The 20,276-nt window shown below is 39.8% G+C and overlaps 1 protein-coding gene across 6 annotated transcripts in view; it reads left to right on the top strand.

The window, feature by feature from the left end:
* CDCA2 (cell division cycle associated 2) overlaps positions 1–20,276 on the top strand; it is a 49,690-nt gene that overhangs the window by 7,628 nt on the left and 21,786 nt on the right. For 5 of the 6 annotated variants that reach the window (XM_073892584.1, XM_073892585.1, XM_073892583.1 and 2 more), the window contains exons 5-10: positions 5,100–5,250; positions 6,695–6,891; positions 8,518–8,602; positions 14,233–14,441; positions 16,681–16,765; positions 17,223–17,473. In XM_073892584.1, the coding sequence (XP_073748685.1) occupies positions 5,100–5,250; positions 6,695–6,891; positions 8,518–8,602; positions 14,233–14,441; positions 16,681–16,765; positions 17,223–17,473 (978 nt within the window). The remainder of the gene's footprint in view (positions 1–5,099; positions 5,251–6,694; positions 6,892–8,517; positions 8,603–14,232; positions 14,442–16,680; positions 16,766–17,222; positions 17,474–20,276) is intronic. The other variant, XM_073892587.1, reaches the window with a different exon arrangement.

Here is a 20,276-nt window from a genome sequence, read left to right as displayed (position 1 = left end):
CCACTTGAGCAGTTTTTATGGACAATCATTGCTGTCCTTTGACCTTTGGAGATTTGTCTCTATAGTAAATACCCTTGGTGGCTCTACTCTTTCAGTTCTCACCCTATCTCTTCTTCCCTTACTCAGTAAATTTATTGACTGCATAAATAATATTAGTTTACACGTTTTAATTTTAATTTAATTAGTGCAAATATACTAGTAGTACTTGTTATTTTCTTTTTGTAAAGTGTAAGGGCCTCTATGCTTACATAGTTCATCTCTTATTTTCTCCACCTTCTCTTGCTTTGTTGTTTAACTTTTTTTTTTAAGATTTTATTTATTTATTTGAGAGAAAGAATGAGTGAGAGCGCAAGAGCAGGGGGAGGGAGAAGCAGACTCCCCGCTGAGCATGGAGCCCGACTTGGGGTTCGATCCCGCGATGCTGGGATCATGACCTGAGTTGAAGGCAGATGCTTAACTGACTGAGCCACCCAGGTGCCCCGACCTTCTCCTGTTTTGGAGAACATTTTAGAGGAAAAGTTGAAGGGCAGCGGCTCTCCATCTTTTCTCCACTACTCTTGCTTTCATTCTTGACTATTTCAACAAGCACATGGATGATCATCCACCATCCCGGAAGTCAGGCTCCTTGACTTCTGTAGCTCCTATGATCTTTTCTACCTCAGGCATCTGCTTATGTGGTTCCTTGCTACTGTATCACCTTTGAGATCTTCTTTCGGCCCACCTCACTCTGACCCACATTTCATCTTTCCAGTTTACTTCACAGTTCTCTCGTCTTATCGAAGCCTCCAGACTATTGATCTTACCGCACCTGTACTGTCTATTGATCACTTTATGTCTCTCTTACCCTTACCCAGTCTAGATCTATGTTCTAACACTCTGAAGTTTTCTTACAAACACGTTTTTTAAAGTTTTAAAAATTTATATAAATAAAAATATTACCTATGCACATTGTTTAAGGAATCAGTTAGTACTTGAGGATTTATTTATAAGAACAACGGTGTGCAGCTACCTTTTTCCCATGTTTCCTTTCCCGAGGCCCTCATTTTCAACTTTTGTAGCTGTTGCTTTGATAGCTGTTTTCCTATCTCTTAATAAAATGCTTGTTCTGTTTTTTTCCCCTTGTAATTCCTTTTTTTAATTGAAGTCTAATTGAAATACAACATTATATTAGTTTCAGGTGTACAACGTACTAATTCAAAATTTTATACACAGTTGAGCCTTGAACAGTGTGGGGGCACCAACCCCCACGCTGTCAAAATCTTAATTACTTGTAGCCTACTGTTGACCAGAAGCCTTACTGATAACACAATCAATTAACACATTTTGTATGCTACATGCACTGTGTACCGTAAAGTATACAATAACCTAGAGAAAGGAAAATGTTATTAAAAAAAAAAAAAACAAGAGGGCGCCTGGGTGGCTCAGCTGGTTAAGCCACTGTCTTCGGCTCAAGTCATGATCCTGGAGTCCCGGGATCGAGTCCTGCATCGGGCTCCCTGCTCAGCAGGGAGTCTGCTTCTCCCTCTGACCCTACCCCCTCTCACATTCTATCTCATTCTCTCTCTCAAATAAATAAAGTCTTTAAAAAAAAAAAAAAAGAAAATACAGTAACAGAATTGTATTTATTGAAAAAAAATCCACATATAAAGTGGATACTTTCAGTTCAAACCCATGTTGTTCAAGGGTCAACTGTGTTCCAAATTGATCACCACCATAAGTCTGGTTAATATCCACCATACAGTTACAAATTTTTAGGTGTGTGTGATAAGAACTTCTAAGATCTCTTCTTAGCAACTTTCAAATATAGAATATAGTATTAATTCTAGTCACCACGTTCTACATTACATCCCTATGACTTATTTTATAATTGGAAGTTTGTACCTTTGATTCCCTTTACCCATTTTGCCTACTCCTGCCTCTGACAACACCAGCCTCTCCTCTGTATCTATGAGCACTTTCTTTCTTTCTTTTTAAACTTTGAGATTCCACATGTAAGTGCAACATTATAGTATTTGTCTTTCCCTGACTTATTTCTCTTAGCATAATGCCCTCAGGGTCAGTCCATCCATGTTGTCACAAATGGCAAGATTTCCTTCTTTTTTTTCTGGCCTAAAAATATTCTGTTGTGTATATATACCATATCTTCTTTACCCATCCATTCATTGATGGGCATTTAGGTTGTTTTCATATCTTGGCTATTGCAAATAATGATGCAGTGAACATGGGGGTACATATATCCTTTCAAGTTAGTGTTTTCATTTTCATTGGATAAATACGCAGAAGTAGAATTACTGGATCTTATGGTCATCTTACTTTTAATTTTTTGAGGGACCTCCGTACTATTTTCCATAGTGGCTGCATCAAGTCACATTCCCACCAACAGTGCATGAGGGGTCCCTTCATATCCTTGCCAACACTTATGGCTTATTATTTTTTTTTTAATAATAGCCATTCTGATAGGTGTCAGCTTTTGATATGTTCGACCACTCCCTCCTTGAAACACTTTCTGCACTTGGTTTCTGGGATTCCGTTCTGACCTAATTTTCCTTCTGTGTTGTTGGTCATTCCCTCTGTGTTTCATGTGCTGATTCTATCCCTTCTTCTAGTTTTTCCTCAGAAATGCTTGAGGGCCCCACGGCTCCCCTCTGCCCCCTTTTGTTTGCTTTCCTTGCAACCTAATCCCTTCCCGTGGCTTCCAGCATCAGCTGTAGACTGACTCCAAAATGTCTAACTTGGGCCCAGAGCTTCCTAGAACTCCAGACTTTGTGAGATATTCAGTTGCCTATTCCACATCTTCACCTGGGTGTTTTAATAAGCATTTGGCCCCAACCAAACTGTACATTTCTTCTCCTCACCAGATCCTCTAGCCTAACTTCCCAGTCATAGTACGTGCCACCATCATCCAGTTGTTCAGGCCAACTACCTGTCAATCTTCCTGGTTCCTTTTTTCCATATGCAGCCCATCACTACCTTTCAGAAACCTTTCTGTAAGTCCTCATGTCCCACAGCTCCACTGCTATAACCCTAATGTGATCCTGCCTAGATTACCAACTGCTACGTCCTGACTGTTTTCCTCACTTCCCTCCTTCCCTAATCCACCCAGCATCCCGCAGAGCTGTCAGAGATAGACTAACTCAGATCATTTCTTCTGCTGCTTAAAACCTTCCATTGGCTTTCTGTTATGCCTTGAATTAAACCCAGACCCCTTCTTTGAAGCCTTTATCACTCTTCCTGATATGAGCCTTGTCTGCCATTAGCCTCATATCCCCATCTCCTTCCATTTCCTGGGCATGGTGGCTTTTTTTTCCTGCTGTAGCCTGTTTCCATCTTAAGCTTTTGTTATTGCAGAATGCCTTTCTCCTCCTACATCTTTGCTCCACCCCCAGTTTCTCATTGTTTTGGTTTCAGCTCAGCTATTGATTTAGATAGGATGCTCTTCTGACTCAAGTCAAAGCAGCACTTCATTATGTTTCTTTTTCATCTTCTCACTAGCACTTCTTGTACCTGAAACTATATTAATGTTTTCAGAATTTCAGTCCAGAATGTAACACCCCCCCCCCCCGCCCCCTGTGTCCTGAGCCCTTGGAACACTATCTGGTATGTGGAAGGAATGTTGTTGACTGACAAGATTCATAAGACAAAAGAAGAAAGTGCATTTTGAATGTTTCGTTTCCCTTGTATATTCCCCGTTCTTCATCAGGAAATAGAGCAAAATGACTCAAACTAGGGACCTTTCATTTGTTTTAGGCAGCATTTCAGAGTGCTTTAAATTCCTAGCACATTAAACCTACCCCTACCATGTTTACATAGGAGTACAAAAAAAAAGCCCATTGGAGGTAAATTGTATGAGTTTGGGATAATCCGTTTCTTTTCTCCATATCTTCTAGAGAAGAGTTGACCACCAGCTTTTTATGAATGTTATGTGTTATGTCATAAAGGTTTACATCATCAACCATATTTGGATTTAAAATATTCTATTATGTAACAGTTTGCTTTGTGAATGTATTTAACTGGGAATAGAATCAAGTGTGTGAGTAGATCCAGCATCAAACATGGCTTCAAGCTTTTAACTGATTTTCCTCCATATGATATCATAAAGGGAGGTAATTTTTTACTTTTGTCTGTTGGTGTAATTTTTCAATTGTTACAAGCTCCAAATTAGTGGAAATATGTTAGTCTAAATAGTAAAGGGGGGAAAAAAACCTGGATAGAGAACTTAATGATTTATGGGTAACAGAACTCTTGAATTGTATGTTATTTGCATGTATCTGGCACTTTGGTCCCTGCCAGTGTCTATTTCATTTGATGACTTCTTGGCTAAAACCCTGTTAGCAGAGTTTCCACAGTGCTCTTGTGCTTAAACCATCTAACTGTTTGGCTTTGTGGTTTTCACGGATGGCCAGCGTTTAGCGCTAAGGAAGTAAGGTCCCATGAAATCAGGAAAATTTAGCTGGGGAGAGGGTAAGTTTGAAGGTGGGTATCTGAGCTGCTACGGAACATCTGTGTCTTGTCCTGGCCTCTTGGGGAGAAGATGTGTATGGATGGAAATAGGCAGTCAGACTGGCTTGGACTGAACATTTTTGTGCTCAACTTCTTTTCCTTTCCAGTTTGATTCGCTGAGGCAGTCTCAGGTTATGGACTCTAAGTTAGGGACTCTAAAAGAGGGGCCTTAAGCTCCCCAGAAAGAATCCTTTTAAAGAGTTGTTTAGCTCCCAAATAATTGGGAATGTGTTTTGCACGGGTGCTTTTTTAAAGCTCTTCCCCACCTACTCCAGACTTCTGTCATGTGCATGGCCTAATAACAGTATTGAGCCAGGCTGTAGCTACACTTCTAGACATACCACACAGCTGTTCTCTGTGCTTGGGTTAAAAACCAAGGGAGGAGCAGAGGAGAAACTAGAATGATGGCAGCACTCGAAATACTCAAACCGAAAATACGTGATTCAAGGGAGAAGAGGCTCTGCAACACTCATTTATTACCTCTGATCTTCAAATAGCCTTTATGTATTTAGTCCTGGATGCAGTCGTTATAGGCCTAGAATAGAGACACTGTGCTTGATTTCATTTATAATACCCTCCATGTCTCTGTATTTTAACAGGGCAGTCCTGTACTGTATCGAAATGTTAATTCTTTAAGGGAGCGAATGTCTGCCTTCCAGTCCGCTTTTCACTGCATAAAGGAGAATGAAAACATGATTGACCAACCTGGATTCTCAGAGGCAGAAGGAGAGTTCAAGACAACAGGCTCGAGTGAGTAGAAAGAGTTTAGTCTGTTTGGACTTCCGTATTTATTCAGACAAGCCTGTGAGGTATGAAAAAGATTTAGTTCCACAGTGTGAAGGCAGTCTTTTCTGAGCAGAGCTGGATTTTTAAATGGAGCCTAACATTTAAAATTTGGGAAATTTCACACAAAAATTTGGATTTCTGGTTTGTCTTGAAAAAAACCTGATTTTTCAGGCATTCCTGAGGCTACAGTTCTGCATGGCCACAATTGAGTTTTACGTGTTAACTTGTCAGAGCCGGTTGGTTTGTTTCATTGTTAGAGTAAGGGCATGTGACAAATTTGAGCATTTAAACCTTGATTTTTAGAGGTTGCTTATTAAGCTTGGCAAGCATTTCTAGGAATACCAAATACCCAACCCTGATGTTATAAAAAGATATATCTAATCTGACATCTTAATAGCCTGTCCTCTTCTTTACCATAACTTCGACTGTAATTCATTTGGTTACTTTTTCCTGTCACTTCTGATTTTCCAATCACAAGGCGTTTGAAACACCAAAATTAGACAAAATCTTGGCATTACCATAACCATCATGACCATTCCTCTGGTGCTTTGCACCCTGAGATTCCAAATAATTTTGTTTTGGTTTCTTGAACCATCTTCAAGTACATTTCAACACCTCCACGTGCAGTGCACCATTACTCAAGTGCCGTTCATCTACCTCTCCAGTGCGTGACCCACTCCGACGTACTCGTTTGTGTTTGTAGTTCGTAACTTACCTATTTTTCACTTCTGACCTGCATTTTAAAATATTTTACTGACACGATTGCTCTAGTTCTGCAGACAATTAAATTGATTTTTTGTAGCTGGGAAGAACTGAGGCACATTTTGGCTGTATGTTTCATAAAATCATACACAGTCAAAGCAGAACCAGTATTAGAACATAACCACATCCTTTAAAATGTTCAAAAGAGGGGCCCCTGGATGACTCAGTCAGTTAAGCATCTGCCTTTGGTTTCAGCTTATGATCCCAGCATCCTGCGATTGAGCCCCACATCAGGCTCCCTGCTGAGCGGGGAGCCTGCTTCTCCCTCTCCTCTGCCGCTCCACCTGCTCACATGAGCTCTTTCTCTCAAATAAATAAATCTTAAAAAAAAAAAAAGTTCAATAGGAAAGGTTTCATTGTAAATTTTAAAATAGGGTGAGATGATATATCAGAAATGGAAATGCATATTAGCATATCTTTGTACATTTTTAAAGTCTAGAAAAAATTTTTAATAATGTTTGTTATCCTTTTAGTAGTGATGTTCTCTTACCTTTCAGTTAGATTTCTTCTGAATAGAAAAATGTACTTTTAATTGATAAAGTATTTAGATTCAAGCATTACATTTTACTGAAATTATTATGTGCAAAATTTAAAAGTGATATAGTAAAAGAAAATATTTTTGCCTGTGTTATGTTTATACATATAGCCAAAAAAGAAAGTCTTGGTGAATGTCAAGAGTCTGAGTTCCCTGCGAACTTATCCAAACGTCGAAGGATATCCTATCAGAACAACTTTGATGAAAATCTAACCGATGCGGTTCATCTCCAGATATTCAGTGGTGCCACTTCTCCTAATACAGGCAAAATGTGTGCTGTTGAATCTGCTCCTGCAGGTTTTTCTGAGGTAATTCACTGACCAAAATCCTAGGAAAATGAAGCTTTGGTTTTCTGGCTAGACCGTTTTAAGACTGTCAGAACCCTTTTTCAGCGATGGTACATTGTATTTTTATATTGTAGCTGAGTTTTAAAGTATGCTGTGTGTGTATGTATCTCCTACTCCTTAAGTTTTTTTTACTGGTGGTTAGCTTATTGGTTAGATAGTTTTGATTAATATGTTGCTTTTGGTTACGAAAAACACTTAATGAAAATATTAAGCCCTGTGGTCTTCTGCTTGCGAGGTATTCTAGATACTGATGGTACAACCTTGGGGGAATCATAGTCCTGCCCTTGAGCAGCTTTTAGTCCGCTGGAGGAGGCAGATGCAGGAGCTTATTATTTACACAACTGGCAAATCATTTGAAGATTCTGTATGGGCTGTGCAGCTTAGGTCTGGGGGGTCTTGCATTTTGGCCTTTCTGCCCCTAACTGGTTTAAAACTGGTGCTATTTAGCAGTTTCTCCTTTGCTCTGCTCACTTCTTTCAAGTAGGTGTTGGGATTTTTGTTGTTTATAACTACCTAAAGCCTGTCAAGATTATCAAAAGATCATAAGCAACGTGAATTAAATACTACTATTGAGGATCCTTGACCTTCACGCCCATGTAAACAGGAAGCTGGTTCTCTCATCACTGGCTTTCCTTGCTTTAGTTCTAGTGTGACACAGCTGGTTCCCATGTCTTTAGTGAGAGGAGACCCCTGACACCATTAGATCTGAAACTTTTTTTCTATAACTTCTCTGTCACAAAGATTTAGTACATATCCTATTGATCTTATTTGGACTGGCATAGTAAATGTTTGATAGTAAGATTCTTCGGGGTCCAATAAGTTTTGTTTGTAGCTTAGAGTCACTTATAATCTCTGCTCCGCCTCTGCTTTTTTCTAGTTGATATGAAATCATCATCTGGCAAAACCAATAGTTTCTCATCAGAACTTTGTTTGGACATACACCATGATTTAGAAATGGTGTCCCCATTAATAAGAATGTGTTTTCTATCCTAGCCATTAATGATTTTCCTATCCTAGTTATTGATACCTTTTTTAATAATTACATAACATTTTTTGTTATTTTTTTTAAGATTTATTTATTTATTTTAGAGGGTGTGGGAGAGAGCACGAGTGGGAGGGGTAGAAGCAGAGGGAGAGAGAATCTCAAGCAGACTCCACACTGAGCATGGAGCCCGGCATGGGGCTTGATCTCCCAACTCTGAGATCATGACCTGAGCCAAAACCAAGAGTTGGATACTTAACCCACTGTGCCACCCAGACACCCCCATTTTTTGTTATTTTTGAGAATTTCCCCCTTTAAAATTAATCAATATAGTTTTCTAGACTTCAAACAGTAAGGCAACAAAAACGTGCCCTATAAACTTTTCCTAGGGAGCTGAAATTTGTTTAGTAGGATGTTTAGGCTGCAGTTACAGTGAGTACTCTGTTTTTAGTTCAATTCTTGTATGCTTTCTTAATGGTAGGAAATGAGTGATTGGTTTAACATCAGATTCCTAGATAATCTGTAATGCTTAAATCTTTACAAAGATCTCAGTACTCCTGTAAGTAATAAGACTTAATATTTCTTTAATTTTATCCCCCCCCAAGAAATCTTTTGAATCTGGCTTAACACAGTTTGGATATTTAGTTGGAGAGTCTGTTTCACTTTCTGAGCTCACAGAGGCTTCAAGTGGTAAGTATTTAATCTTTCCTTAGTACCCATGCCAGTTTACCTGTTGAAACATATGTTCAACAGACATTTATGGTTGGTTTACCTATGTGCTAAACTTTGGGAAAACTGAAGCAGTGCCCTACATTTTAGGAGCTCTCAGTCTAGTAGAAATGTTTCAGAATTCTTGTTATAGGAGAGATGACTTTTTTTTTCTTAAACTGCCACTGATAAGAGTGAGTGAAATATTTCCAAGTTGACAGAATCTGTTAAAAAAAAAAAGGATGAACACGTAACATGTATTTTGTAAGAGAAAACACTACATGTGTGTTGTTTTTGTTGTTGTTTTGTTTTTGTTTCTAAGTGTGTGGAAATGGACCCGCATTCAAAACTTTCCCCAAATCAGTATGCTTGTATTGAGTGAAAGTCACCAGTAAGGTATTAGGTTTACTATCGACCTACCTGTGTCTTTATCTTTAAAGTAAAACTTAGAGACATATAGTTAGGTCTTGCTTTTTTGTCCATTCTGAGAGCCTCTGCCTTTCCATAGGGGTATTTGGCCCATTAACCTTTCATGTCATTATTGATATGGTTTGATTTATAAATCTACCATTTTTGGGGCACCTCGGTGGTTCAGTCGTTAAGCATCTGCCTTCGGGTCCTGGGATCGAGCCCTACGTCGGGCTCTCTACTCCATGGGAAGCCTGCTTCTCCCTCTCCCGCTCCCCCTGCTTATGTTCCCTCTCTCTCTTTCTCTCTGTGTCAAATAAATAAAATCTTTAAAAAAAAAAAAATCTACCATTTTTTTCATGTGTTTTCTGTTCCTCTGTTTCCCTTCTGTCTATTTTGGGGTTTATTTGAAATACTCTTTTTGGAAATCCACTTATCCATTACCTTTTATTTATTTTTTAATATTTGTTTAAAATTTTTTAAAGTAAGCTCTAATCCTCACATGGGGCTCGAACTCATGTCCCCGAGATCAAAAGTTGCGTGCTCTACTGACTGAGCCAACCAGATGCCCCTACACATTACCTTTTAACCTATACCTCATTGCATCTTTTTTGTTAAGGTTACCCTAGAGATTGCAAGATACATCCTTAACCTTTCAGTCCACTTAGAGTTGATATTGTACAACATTATGTAAAAGTGTGATATAATGATTTATAAAAAAGTATATGTTGGTTATCTAAATGAATAGTGAATGAATAAATATTAATAATATTCAGATGACTGAATACACAGTTTTCTAATAGATCTAGTCTTCATCCACAGTTCCTGAAAATACTTTACAGCTATAAAGGTGACATGGGTGTCTTACTACTACTAATGGAGGTGACATTTGGACCCCCCCCAGTGGGGGGGGGGGCTGGTTGCCAAGAGGACCAAACCATGTGATTGGAGGGTGGAACTTTAAGTCCCACCCCTGACTTCTGAGGAGGGTACTGGGGCTAGAGATTGAATCAGCCAATGACGTTATTGGTCATGGCCACGGAATGAAGCCCCTATAAAAATTCAGAAACACAGGGTTCAGAGAGCGTCCTGGTTGGTGAACACATGGAAATGTGGGAAGAGTGTTACTTCTAGAGAGGTCATGAAAGCTCTGTACCTCTTCCCCAGACCTCTCCTTTGTTCTCATCCTCTGGATGTTGATTCGTATCCTTTCGCATTTCCTTTAATAAACTGGTAACCACAGTGTTTCCCTGAGTTCTGTGAGCTGCTCTGGCAAATTAAAAAAACATTAAAAGAACCTCTTTTTTTTTTATTATTATTACGTTAATCACCATACATCACATCATTAGTTTTTTTTTATTTTTTTATTATGTTAATCACCGTACATTTCATCATTAGTTTTGGATGTAGTGTTCCATGATTCATTGTTTGTGCATAACACCCAGTGCTCCACGCAGAACGTGCCCTCTTTAATACCCATCACCAGGCTAACCCAGCCCCCACCCCCCTCCCTTCTAGAACCCTTGGTTTGTTTTTCAGAGTCCATTGTCTAAGAGAACCTCTTGATTGATAGTCACTCAGAAGTTTAGCAATCTGGACTTGTCTGGTATCTGAAGTCCAAGGAGGAGGTTGTTGGAACCTCCAGTCTGTGACACGTCGGTCAGAGGCACAGGTGACAGCCTAGGACTTGGGACTGGCATCTTAAATGGGGGGTGGGGGACGTTCTTGTAGGACTGAGCCCTTAACCTGTGGAACCTGATGCTATCTCTGGGTAGGGTCAGACTTGGGTTGAATTCTTGGATACCCTGCTGGTGTCTGAGAATTGCTTGGTGGCACTGTGTAGGAGAATCCCTTCCCCCAAGTTGGAATTGGGTCCTGGAACCCAAAAAGAGTTGGTGTTAGGGGAAATAGATCTAGACAGTTTGTAAAGTTTCTATTTCCTGTCCGCCCACCCATGTCTTTTATGGTCTTTTACACTATAGATATCCTCTATATTATATATTCATTTTAAATCCTGCAGTGTTTTTGCTTTACATAGTATAAGTATGTTTCATGCAGTGTTTTTCTTTTATATCGACATACATACACATAAATAATTAGATATAATTCAAAATTGACCTGGGCCTCATGGATTTGTATTTGCTAAATCTGGCAGCCCCAGTCCGGAATGACTGAGATAAAGTTCCCTGGTGCCCCTTTGTCATCCCTGGCTGCTGCTTTCACCGAGAGAACGAAAGATGTCTGAAGCAAATGGCCTGGGCCACTCACCACCACACGCTCATGCCGCTGCGAACAAGAGTGCCCCTTCCCCCTTTCCTCCTGTTATAGTAGATCCTCTGTCCTCTGATCCAAGGCCAACCCCTTCAGGGTGGTCCCTTCCCTCTTCGAGGACCTTCTGCCTAAGGTGTCCCCTCTTTTCTGAGTTGTTCATTTCTCCCATTAACATACAATGTGCGGTATTATCTGCAGTCTTAAACTGGCCCTTGTCCCAGGATTTCCTTCCAGACAAAACCCCATTTCCCTGCTTTCCTCTATGGCAAAGCTCCCTTTAAGCACAGGTCGCACTCGGTCTCCTCGCCTCCCATTCTCGCTTGCTGCAGCTCCAAACGGGCCTCGGTCACCTCTTCATTGCTATCCTATTAGTCACTCCAACAGACACTCTCCTCAGGGTCCCAGTGTGGCAGGCAGAGCTGCCAGGGCCTTTCTGGGAGAAACCATTTCTTCACTGGGCATCAGGACACCATTCTCTCTTGTTTTCCCCTGTTTAATTCACCATTCCTTATTTGTGTTTTTTCTTATTCCTTCTCTTCCATCCTTTAACCGTTAAACTTTTTTTTTTTTAAAGATTTTATTTATTTGACAGAGAGAGACACAGCGAGAGAGGGAACACAAGCAGGGGGAGTGGGAGAGGGAGAAGCAGGCTTCCCGCTGAGCAGGGAACCCGATGTGGGGCTCGATCCCAGGACCCTGGGACCATGACCTGAGCCGGAGGCAGACGCTTAACGACTGAGCCACCCAGGCGCCCCTAACCGTTAAACATTAGAATGCCCTGGGTTTAGTGCTTGGACTTTTTCTCTCTGCACTCACTCCCTAGGTGATCGTGGGCATTCCCACAGCATTCAATGCTGTCTGCATGCTGTTGACTTCAAAATTTAAATACCTGTCCTTGGCCTCTTTCCTGAACTCTTAAGTGCCCAACTGCCTTTTCTGGTCTCCACAGGAATGTCTAATAAACATCTCAGACTTAACATACTCAAAAAGGTCTCGACTATTTTTCCTTCCCCAGTCTGCTCATCCCTGTTTTTTTTTTTTTTTTTTTGGTCTTTCATCTCAATTCACCCAATTGCTTGCATCAAAAACGTTGGAGTAACCTTGACTACCCCCTTTTAAAGGTTAAACTTGCAGGGGCAGACGGGTGGCTCAGTTGGTTAAATGTCTGGCTCTTGATTTCAGCTCAGGTCGTGATCTCACAGTCCTGGGACTGAGCCCATGTTGGGCTCCACACTCAGCAGGGAGTCTGCTTGAGTTTCTCTCTCTCTCTCTCTCTCTCAAATAAATAAAGTTAAACTTCAGTCCCATTAACAAATGCTGTTGGTTTTATCTTGACGATATATCAAATGTCTAACCACTCCCCACCCCCTAACTATTATCACTGTGGCCCAGGCTCGCACCTTCTCTTGCCTGGGTTGTTTTGTGTTTCCTCTTATGTGCTTTCCCTGCTTCCATCCTTGCTGACCCCCCTCTTCAGAGTCTTCAACATGGTGTCCAGGGTGCTCCTTTTAAAATGCTAGGTACACATCACTTCTCGGCCTTTTGGCTAAGATCAAGTGTAAAACGCTAGCTACACTATGTCATTCCCCTTCTCAAAATCTTTCACTGACCTCCCACTGAGAATAGTACCCAGTCCACACCTGACCTAGTCCTTAGCCTTCTCTTGGAGCTTCTTAGCTCTCTTCTCCTTGCTCACGCTGTTCCAGCCACACTGGCCTTGTTCTACCTCTATGTGTTTGGTACATTACCATCTCAGATCTCTGCACTTAGCTTCATGCATGTAAGGTTCTTCCCTAGATATATGCATGGCTCACTTCCTTACTTCAGATGCCTGCTTGATCCCTGAACACCTCAAAACAGCAACTGCCCCCTCCCACTTTATCCCGCCATATCCCCTTAATTTCGACATTATTTCCTTTAAAGGCACATATTACTTATTACCTGTACATTTCTTTTACTTTTTATTTTGAGGTGACTGTAGAGTCACATGCAGTTGTACAAAAACCATATCTAAAGGCATTCTGTGTCCCCTCCTGCCATATTCCCCACGGGGTAACATCTTGGGTAGCGGTCATACAGTGTCACAAGCAGGAAATTGACACTGATACAGTCCACTGACTTTTTTTCAAATTTCACCCGTTTTACGTCCATTCATTTGTGTGTATATTTAGTTCCATGTAATTTTATCATGTGTAGACTCATGTGACCACACTGCAGACAAGTTCGAGAACAGTTCCAGCACAGGGGTCCCTCACACTATGCTCCCCTTCAACAGCCATAGCTCCCTCTCTCCTTCCCCACCCCCAGGTGTTTTATATTGTCTGTCTCCCAAAATACCGGAGATTTTTGTGTTTTATTCATCGTCTCTCTAGCTCCTAGAAAACAGTGCCTATCACATCATAAGTGCCCAATATATATTTGTTAAATGTCGATCATAAGGAAGTTCTCTCTTGTGAGAAAAAATATGCAGGAGGAAGCCTTGCCTTGTTTGAGAGCACACATAGCATATACAATTTTGATTTAATCCTTTCTCCTCACTCCCCCTCTTCTCCCTCCCACCACCCTTGGGTGTGAAATGCCTCTGACCCCAGCAGTGAAATTGATCCTTCTTCATTGCTCACCTCAGGTAGGTTTTCTGGTGCCAGGCACAGGGGTCTCGAGTACAGGAGGCCTGGGCACTTCCTTAGATTCACGGGAGCCAAAACTCCTTGCTTACCTTTACCCTCAGTAGTTAGATTTGAACTGAAAGCTACGGCCAGCACCACTTCTCTTCTTTATATATCCAAATGAAATTCCAGATGTCATTCCCTAAGCTGGATATATGAGGGTAGAACTTCTTACAGTGTGTTACTCTCTTTGCAAACACATAATATTTTTGGTGTGGAACAACCTGATTCAGATGTCTCTCTCTTGTTTACATGTTTCCTTTGAAGGAGTCAAGGTTGCTGAGTGTATAGAGGGCAAAAGGGCTTGGGATGCTGTTCCACTTGACAACTTTATAGAAGTAAGCACAGACACCACTCCCCAAGTCAGGTCCCCGGTCACTACACAGTGTAAGAGGGACGTTCCATCCTCTGAGACCTTTGTACTTCGTTCTGTGCTAAAGAAGCCCTCTGTTAAGCTGTTTCCAGAAGGCCTGCAGGTAAGTTTAGAGCTACTTTTCCTAAAGCAAATTGAATACCATTTTGGCTTAAAGCGATTCTTGTGAATTGTATGTCCTACTGGTTTCAAAGGCGATCTCTTGCCCTAAATGTTTACCCCTCCTTTTGTTACTTAGAGCACCGTGCAGAGTCCCTTCCTTCCTTTCTTCCTTTCTTTCTAAACTCAGTATGGAATATAACTTGTAGAATTTAATATATGTAGACTGTATATTATAAGAGTTTCATGGTTATTAAAGTGTGTTAATTATTTCCACCTAAAATATTTGGTCTCAGAGATAGCTTTTTCACAGGCATGTATGTTTCTCTAAACTCAGCTCGTATGAGATAAGAGTAGGTTGATGGGAACTAGCTGGCACTTATTGAGTATTTTTTTTTATTGTTTTTTATTTTTTTATGAGTGTGCGAGCACACGAGTTGTGGCAGGGAGGGGTAGAGGGAGACGAAGACAGAGAATCTTAAGCAGACTCCACACTCAGCACAGAGCCTGATGCGGGGCTCCATCTCATGACCCTGAGATCATGACCTGCGTCGGATGCTTAATGGACTGAGCCACCCATGCACCCCTTATTGAGTACTTTCTATGGACGGTTCTGGCATAGATCATGTATCTGCAGCACTAATACTCCAAGGAGAATATTAGCCCCATTTTAAGTAAACTTAGGCTTGAGGTTGTTAAATGAACCCAGATAAATCTGATACTGAAATTCATGGCAGCTATAAGTGCTCTGAGAGGTTGAGAGGATGGGTTGTGGAGTTCCAAGTGCCTGGTTTCAAATCCTCTGAAGTTTAAGAGCTGGGCCAATTATGTACCCTTTTTGTACCCTGGTTTCCTTATCTCTGAAAGGACAATATTAGTGACTACCTTACAGGGTGATTTGAGCATTAACTGGGATAATAACATGAAATTAGCACCAGTGCCTGGCAAATGAGAAGTAATTTTTTTTCAATCCATAGGCATTTAAATATATAACCGTGCCTACACATCTGTTTCTAAAGCCAAAATGAACTAGACCGCCTTCTATCGACATGAATAGTTATGGTCATTGGTTATTTTAAATGTTTAACAGTTTTTCTGGTTAAAGAGCTGATGTGGGTCTCTATGCAGCACTTCTTATTCATATCTTGTATTCGTTTTATCTTCTCAGACTTCACGTCTCTCCATGATCCATATAACCCTTACTGATTAACAGCATCACATAGCAAACATCAAGTCCTACCACTAAAATTATACAAAGATTTTTATAATCGACGATCTTTTTACTGAGCTCTCCAAAGTTTGTAGGTGTATACAGTTTGAGTTGTTGCTAAATTTTCATGGTGGTTTTAATTAAAGATAGCCTAAAAGTTCTCAAGAATTTTGTTTTCTACATTCACTTATTTCACAAATACTGATATGGGCATTTTCCTGGTCAGGAAAATAAAATGGACTTGAGAGTTGCTCAGGGAGGTTTGTTTGGGGCAGGACAGTTGTTGAGAGATGCTGCTGCTCCTGGAATTGGGTGTACTGGCGAAAATGAATAGCTGTAGAGAGCAGGGGCTGGTCCGGGGTTTAGGAAGCAGGCGATGATTTGGAGGTGACTCATGGAGCTCACAGCCCTGGCTCCCGCCTGTGTCACTCCAGTGGCCCTGTGTGGAGTGGGGCCCTGTCTGGTGTTTCAGGACTTGCACTGTCCCTCCCCAGCTTGCCAACTCTAAACTTTTGGGGAAGTAGAGAGGGTCAGACACTACCTTCTTTCCTTGTTCCTAACTCAAGAATACAGTAATGTGGACAGGAGGTTTACACACTTAGAAAAGGTGTGATTCCCATATTTAAAAGACAGAACACCCCATCATGCCATTTACCTTTTTATTTTCGTGCAATTCTTATACCTGTAGATAGTCAGCCTTATCTGACACCCATCTGTGGTATAACTCTAGCCACTCACATTTTCCTTATCTTCATTTGCCAGATTAGAAATGATGGAATGAGTTTAGCCCATATTATGGATTTCTGTTCTTTAATCTTGGCTTAAAATATTATTTACTAAAGTAATGTTTAGGGCATCCAGTTTTTCTTTGTGGCTCATGTCATTAAGCCGGAACAATTATGAAAGTAAAGGTAATCTGCAACGCTACATAGTATCTATCCTTGGAAGACAGGAATTCAGAGTGTCCCTTCTTAATGATTGTGGATATGCATTTATATGTGTAAGATTATTCACCGATGTTTATTTTGTTTAGGAACACTGTGACAATCTCTGTGATGATGGGACTCATCCAAGCTTAATCTCAAATCTTGCAAACTGTTGCAAAGAACAAAAAGCAGGTAAAAAATTCACATTTATTTTGAAGCCTGAGGATATCATTTTCTTGTGAAATATCTGATCTAGTATGTGGTATTTTCAATGATCTTTTAAATGCCTTGATGCTTCTCACATTACATGGGAATGAGGAACAGTTGGCTGGAATCTCTTTGGAGAGTCTCTCAATTGGTCTGTCCGTTTCATCTGCCCATTTGTGCTTAATGGCAATATTTGTAAAGGAAATTGATATTCCAATTTTGTAAACTTCTAAGACATTTATGCAAAATTTACTTTAAAATCTATTAACCATATTTTAGGACTACTGCCTACCTTTTCCATTTTGAATTTCTTTTTTCTACAAACTGTATTTTCTATTATACAAATAAGAGCTAAATCTAATCATGTTAAAAGAGTCTAGGATATGCATTTTTAGATAAGAAATAGCCTAATTATTTTTATCTATCCATTTATTATCTATAGAAGGTCAAGAAAATTGTAACGTACCAGCTTTTCTAAATACCAGGAAGAGGAAGAGAGTTACTTTTGGAGAGGATCTAAGCCCTGAGGTGTTTGATGAGTCTTTGCCAGCAAATACTCCATTGCGTAAAGGAGGAACACCTGTCTGCAAAAAGGATTTAAGTAGTATCAGTCCCCTGCTACTTGAGCAATCACCGGTTCCTGTGCAGTTGCAGTTATCACAACCAAATTTTGATGACAAGGGGGAGAATCTTGTAAGTGTGAAAAATGTGGAACAAACTTCTTTCTGTTTTCATCAGACCTCACCTGTTTTGTGTGAACAATAATTGTACTTCAAAATCATGAAATGGACTAAATGTTATGTCATGGTATAAATTAATGCATTTTTCTAGGTAGGTTTTTTTTTTTCCCCCACCCTGTGTTCATCATGACAGGTGCACGGGGTATTAGCCGTGTTCTCATACTTGCATGACTCCTTTTACATAGCATATTTCATGGACCCTAAATACTGTTGACTGTAAGATGTACCATGGTTTTATGTATAACCAAGAAAAGAGTCTAGAACTAAGCTATTACACACGATGAATTGTAGGATATACTCAGATTTCAGAGGTGTGAAGATGTGAGAGAGGAACAACCTTAGAACTGATACAGTGTAAATACAAACTTTTTTCCTCTAAGATGAGTTTCTGTGGGTAGAATTACTGGATGAAAAAATAGGATTTTTTTTTTTTTTTTACCTTTTTAATACATATTGCTGAGTATCCAGAAAGTATACTAACTTGGACTTAACAGCAGTATAAATGGTTTTAATTTACCACACTTGGTAAACCCTGCATATTAACTGTACTTTTTTATTTTGTTTTGTTTTAATTTTTGCAAGATTTTATGAGAGAAGAAACTTTTTTGTCCGTTATCAGTATAAACTAACATCTTTTGAATTATTGATTTCCTTAAAATATGTTTACAGTAGAACTTACAATATGTACTTATTGAACAGACCTAAATATATATTGACTATCATGCTTTTTTAGGACTTAAGAATACTAAATAGATGATCTTAGCCAAGTGTTTTGTTTTTGCCACAAATAGTATCAGTATGCTATTATATCCAAGTCGTCTATTATCTTTAAATAAGTTAGAATTTTTTCCTGACAGTTTATTTCCAATGATGCTCCCTCTGTTAACACACAATCTTTTAAATTGAGCATCTCTTTAACTGTACTTTTTAAAATAGCTTAATAGGAGAAAAAGATGACTTGAAAACTTTTATTTACTAATGTGGTTTGAATATTTTTCATGTGTTTATAAGCCATTTGAATTTCTTTAGAGAATTTTCTGTTAATCTTTACCCATTTTTATACTGGGACCATCATTCATTCTCTCCCTTGCCTATTATACTTTGAAATAAAAATATTCCACTTTCGGCCAAGGTGGAGTAACAGGGACCTAATTTACGTTTTCGAAAGAAACAAAAAAACAAAAACAAACTAGGAAATATACGCCACAATGGTTCTCAGACATAGAACATCAGGAAGCACAGGAGAATAATCCCTAAGAGAGGGGTAACAAATGAGGCAAGCTGTACAGGAGCCCCAACTTACTGCCTGGGCTGGACTTCCAGGCGACAGGACAGGAAGGGTCTACCTTGGCGTATAGAAAGACTGCCTGGCAGTCTCCATGAGTTGAGAAAATGGAGCTGGGGTCCGGGAAAGCAAAGGAGGCTAGAGCTTGTGGCAAAGGACCAGAGAGGAGAGAGCTGCCCAGAGAGCTCTGGAGATGTGCATAGGGTCTCACTTGAGCCTCAGTGGAGTACTGGTCAGTGTGTGCTTGTGAATAAACTGCCTGATGCCAGGGAAAGGGCTACCCAAATGGAACAGAGGGAACAATCCTTAGAGCTTACAGAGGGGCAGGAAGTGTCCCCAGCAACCTGAGTGATAGAAAAGCCTTATAATGGGCATCAGGTACTCAGGAGAGTATTGCCTCACTAGTAGAACAGAATTAGACTAAAAGCCTAGCAGAGCTTAAAAGCAAGCTTTGAAAGGACACAGCTTTCCTCCAAGTGACTTTACTGCATTGTATAACCTAGCTCAAGAACAGCAAAACTATCCAGTGTCAGATAACATTAAATTCAAAACGTCTGACATTTCAATTAAAAACTAATAGATGTAAGAAAAGATGCCCCATAATGAGAAAAATCAGTCCCTAGAAGTAGACCCAGAAATTACACATATGGTAGAATTTGTAGACAAAGGCATTGAAAAAGTTACTTTCACTATTTTTCATATGTTCAGGGAAGTGGAAGAAAGATTGAACTTGTTAAGAACATGAAAGATACAGAAAAGATCCAACTTGAACTCTGTACATTACGGTCACTGAAAATTATAATCTTTGGGAAGAAAAATATGTTGAATGAGATTAATATAGCATATTAGAGATTGCAAAAGAAAAAATTAGCAAACTCAAAGATGTAGCAATAGAAATTATGCTCCATGAAAAAATAAAAATGACTGAACAAAAATGAGCAATTGGGGAGCTTGGTACAACTTTAGGTGACATAATATGCATGCAAATAGAGTCCCCAAAGGAGAGAAGAGATCAGAAAGAACAGAAAAAATATTTGAAACATAATGGCTGAAAATTTTCCAATTTTATAAAATTATAAACTCAAATCTGAAGTTTAAATTCCTAAGCACAAGAAACATGAAATAGTATGAAAAGACACATCATTGCTTAGAATCCATGATATATGGCCTGGGAGGACCTAGAGCAAAAGTACCCGTGACATAAAGAACAACAAACATGAGAGGCAGCAGAACGCTCATTAGAAACTACAAGCCAAAGGACAACGCAGCAGCATTTACTTGGAGCAGAAAACCAAAGCAGTAACAACAACAAAGCTTGTCAAACTAGAATTCTATATCCAGTGAAGCCATCTTTCAAAACAAAGGTGAAGGTCAGGCTTTTTCAGTCATGGGGAAGCTGAGCGGATTCATTGCCATAGTGGGTGAGCATTAGAAGAAATGCTGGAGGAAGTCCTTTAGTCAGAAAAAAAAA

The sequence above is a fragment of the Callorhinus ursinus genome, unplaced genomic scaffold (assembly GCF_003265705.2).
Source record: "Callorhinus ursinus isolate GAN/ISIS: 27379988/994484 unplaced genomic scaffold, GSC_fseal_2.0 scaffold4, whole genome shotgun sequence".
NCBI classification, from domain to species: domain Eukaryota; kingdom Metazoa; phylum Chordata; class Mammalia; order Carnivora; family Otariidae; genus Callorhinus; species Callorhinus ursinus.
This window is presented reverse-complemented; position numbering and strand designations above follow the sequence as displayed.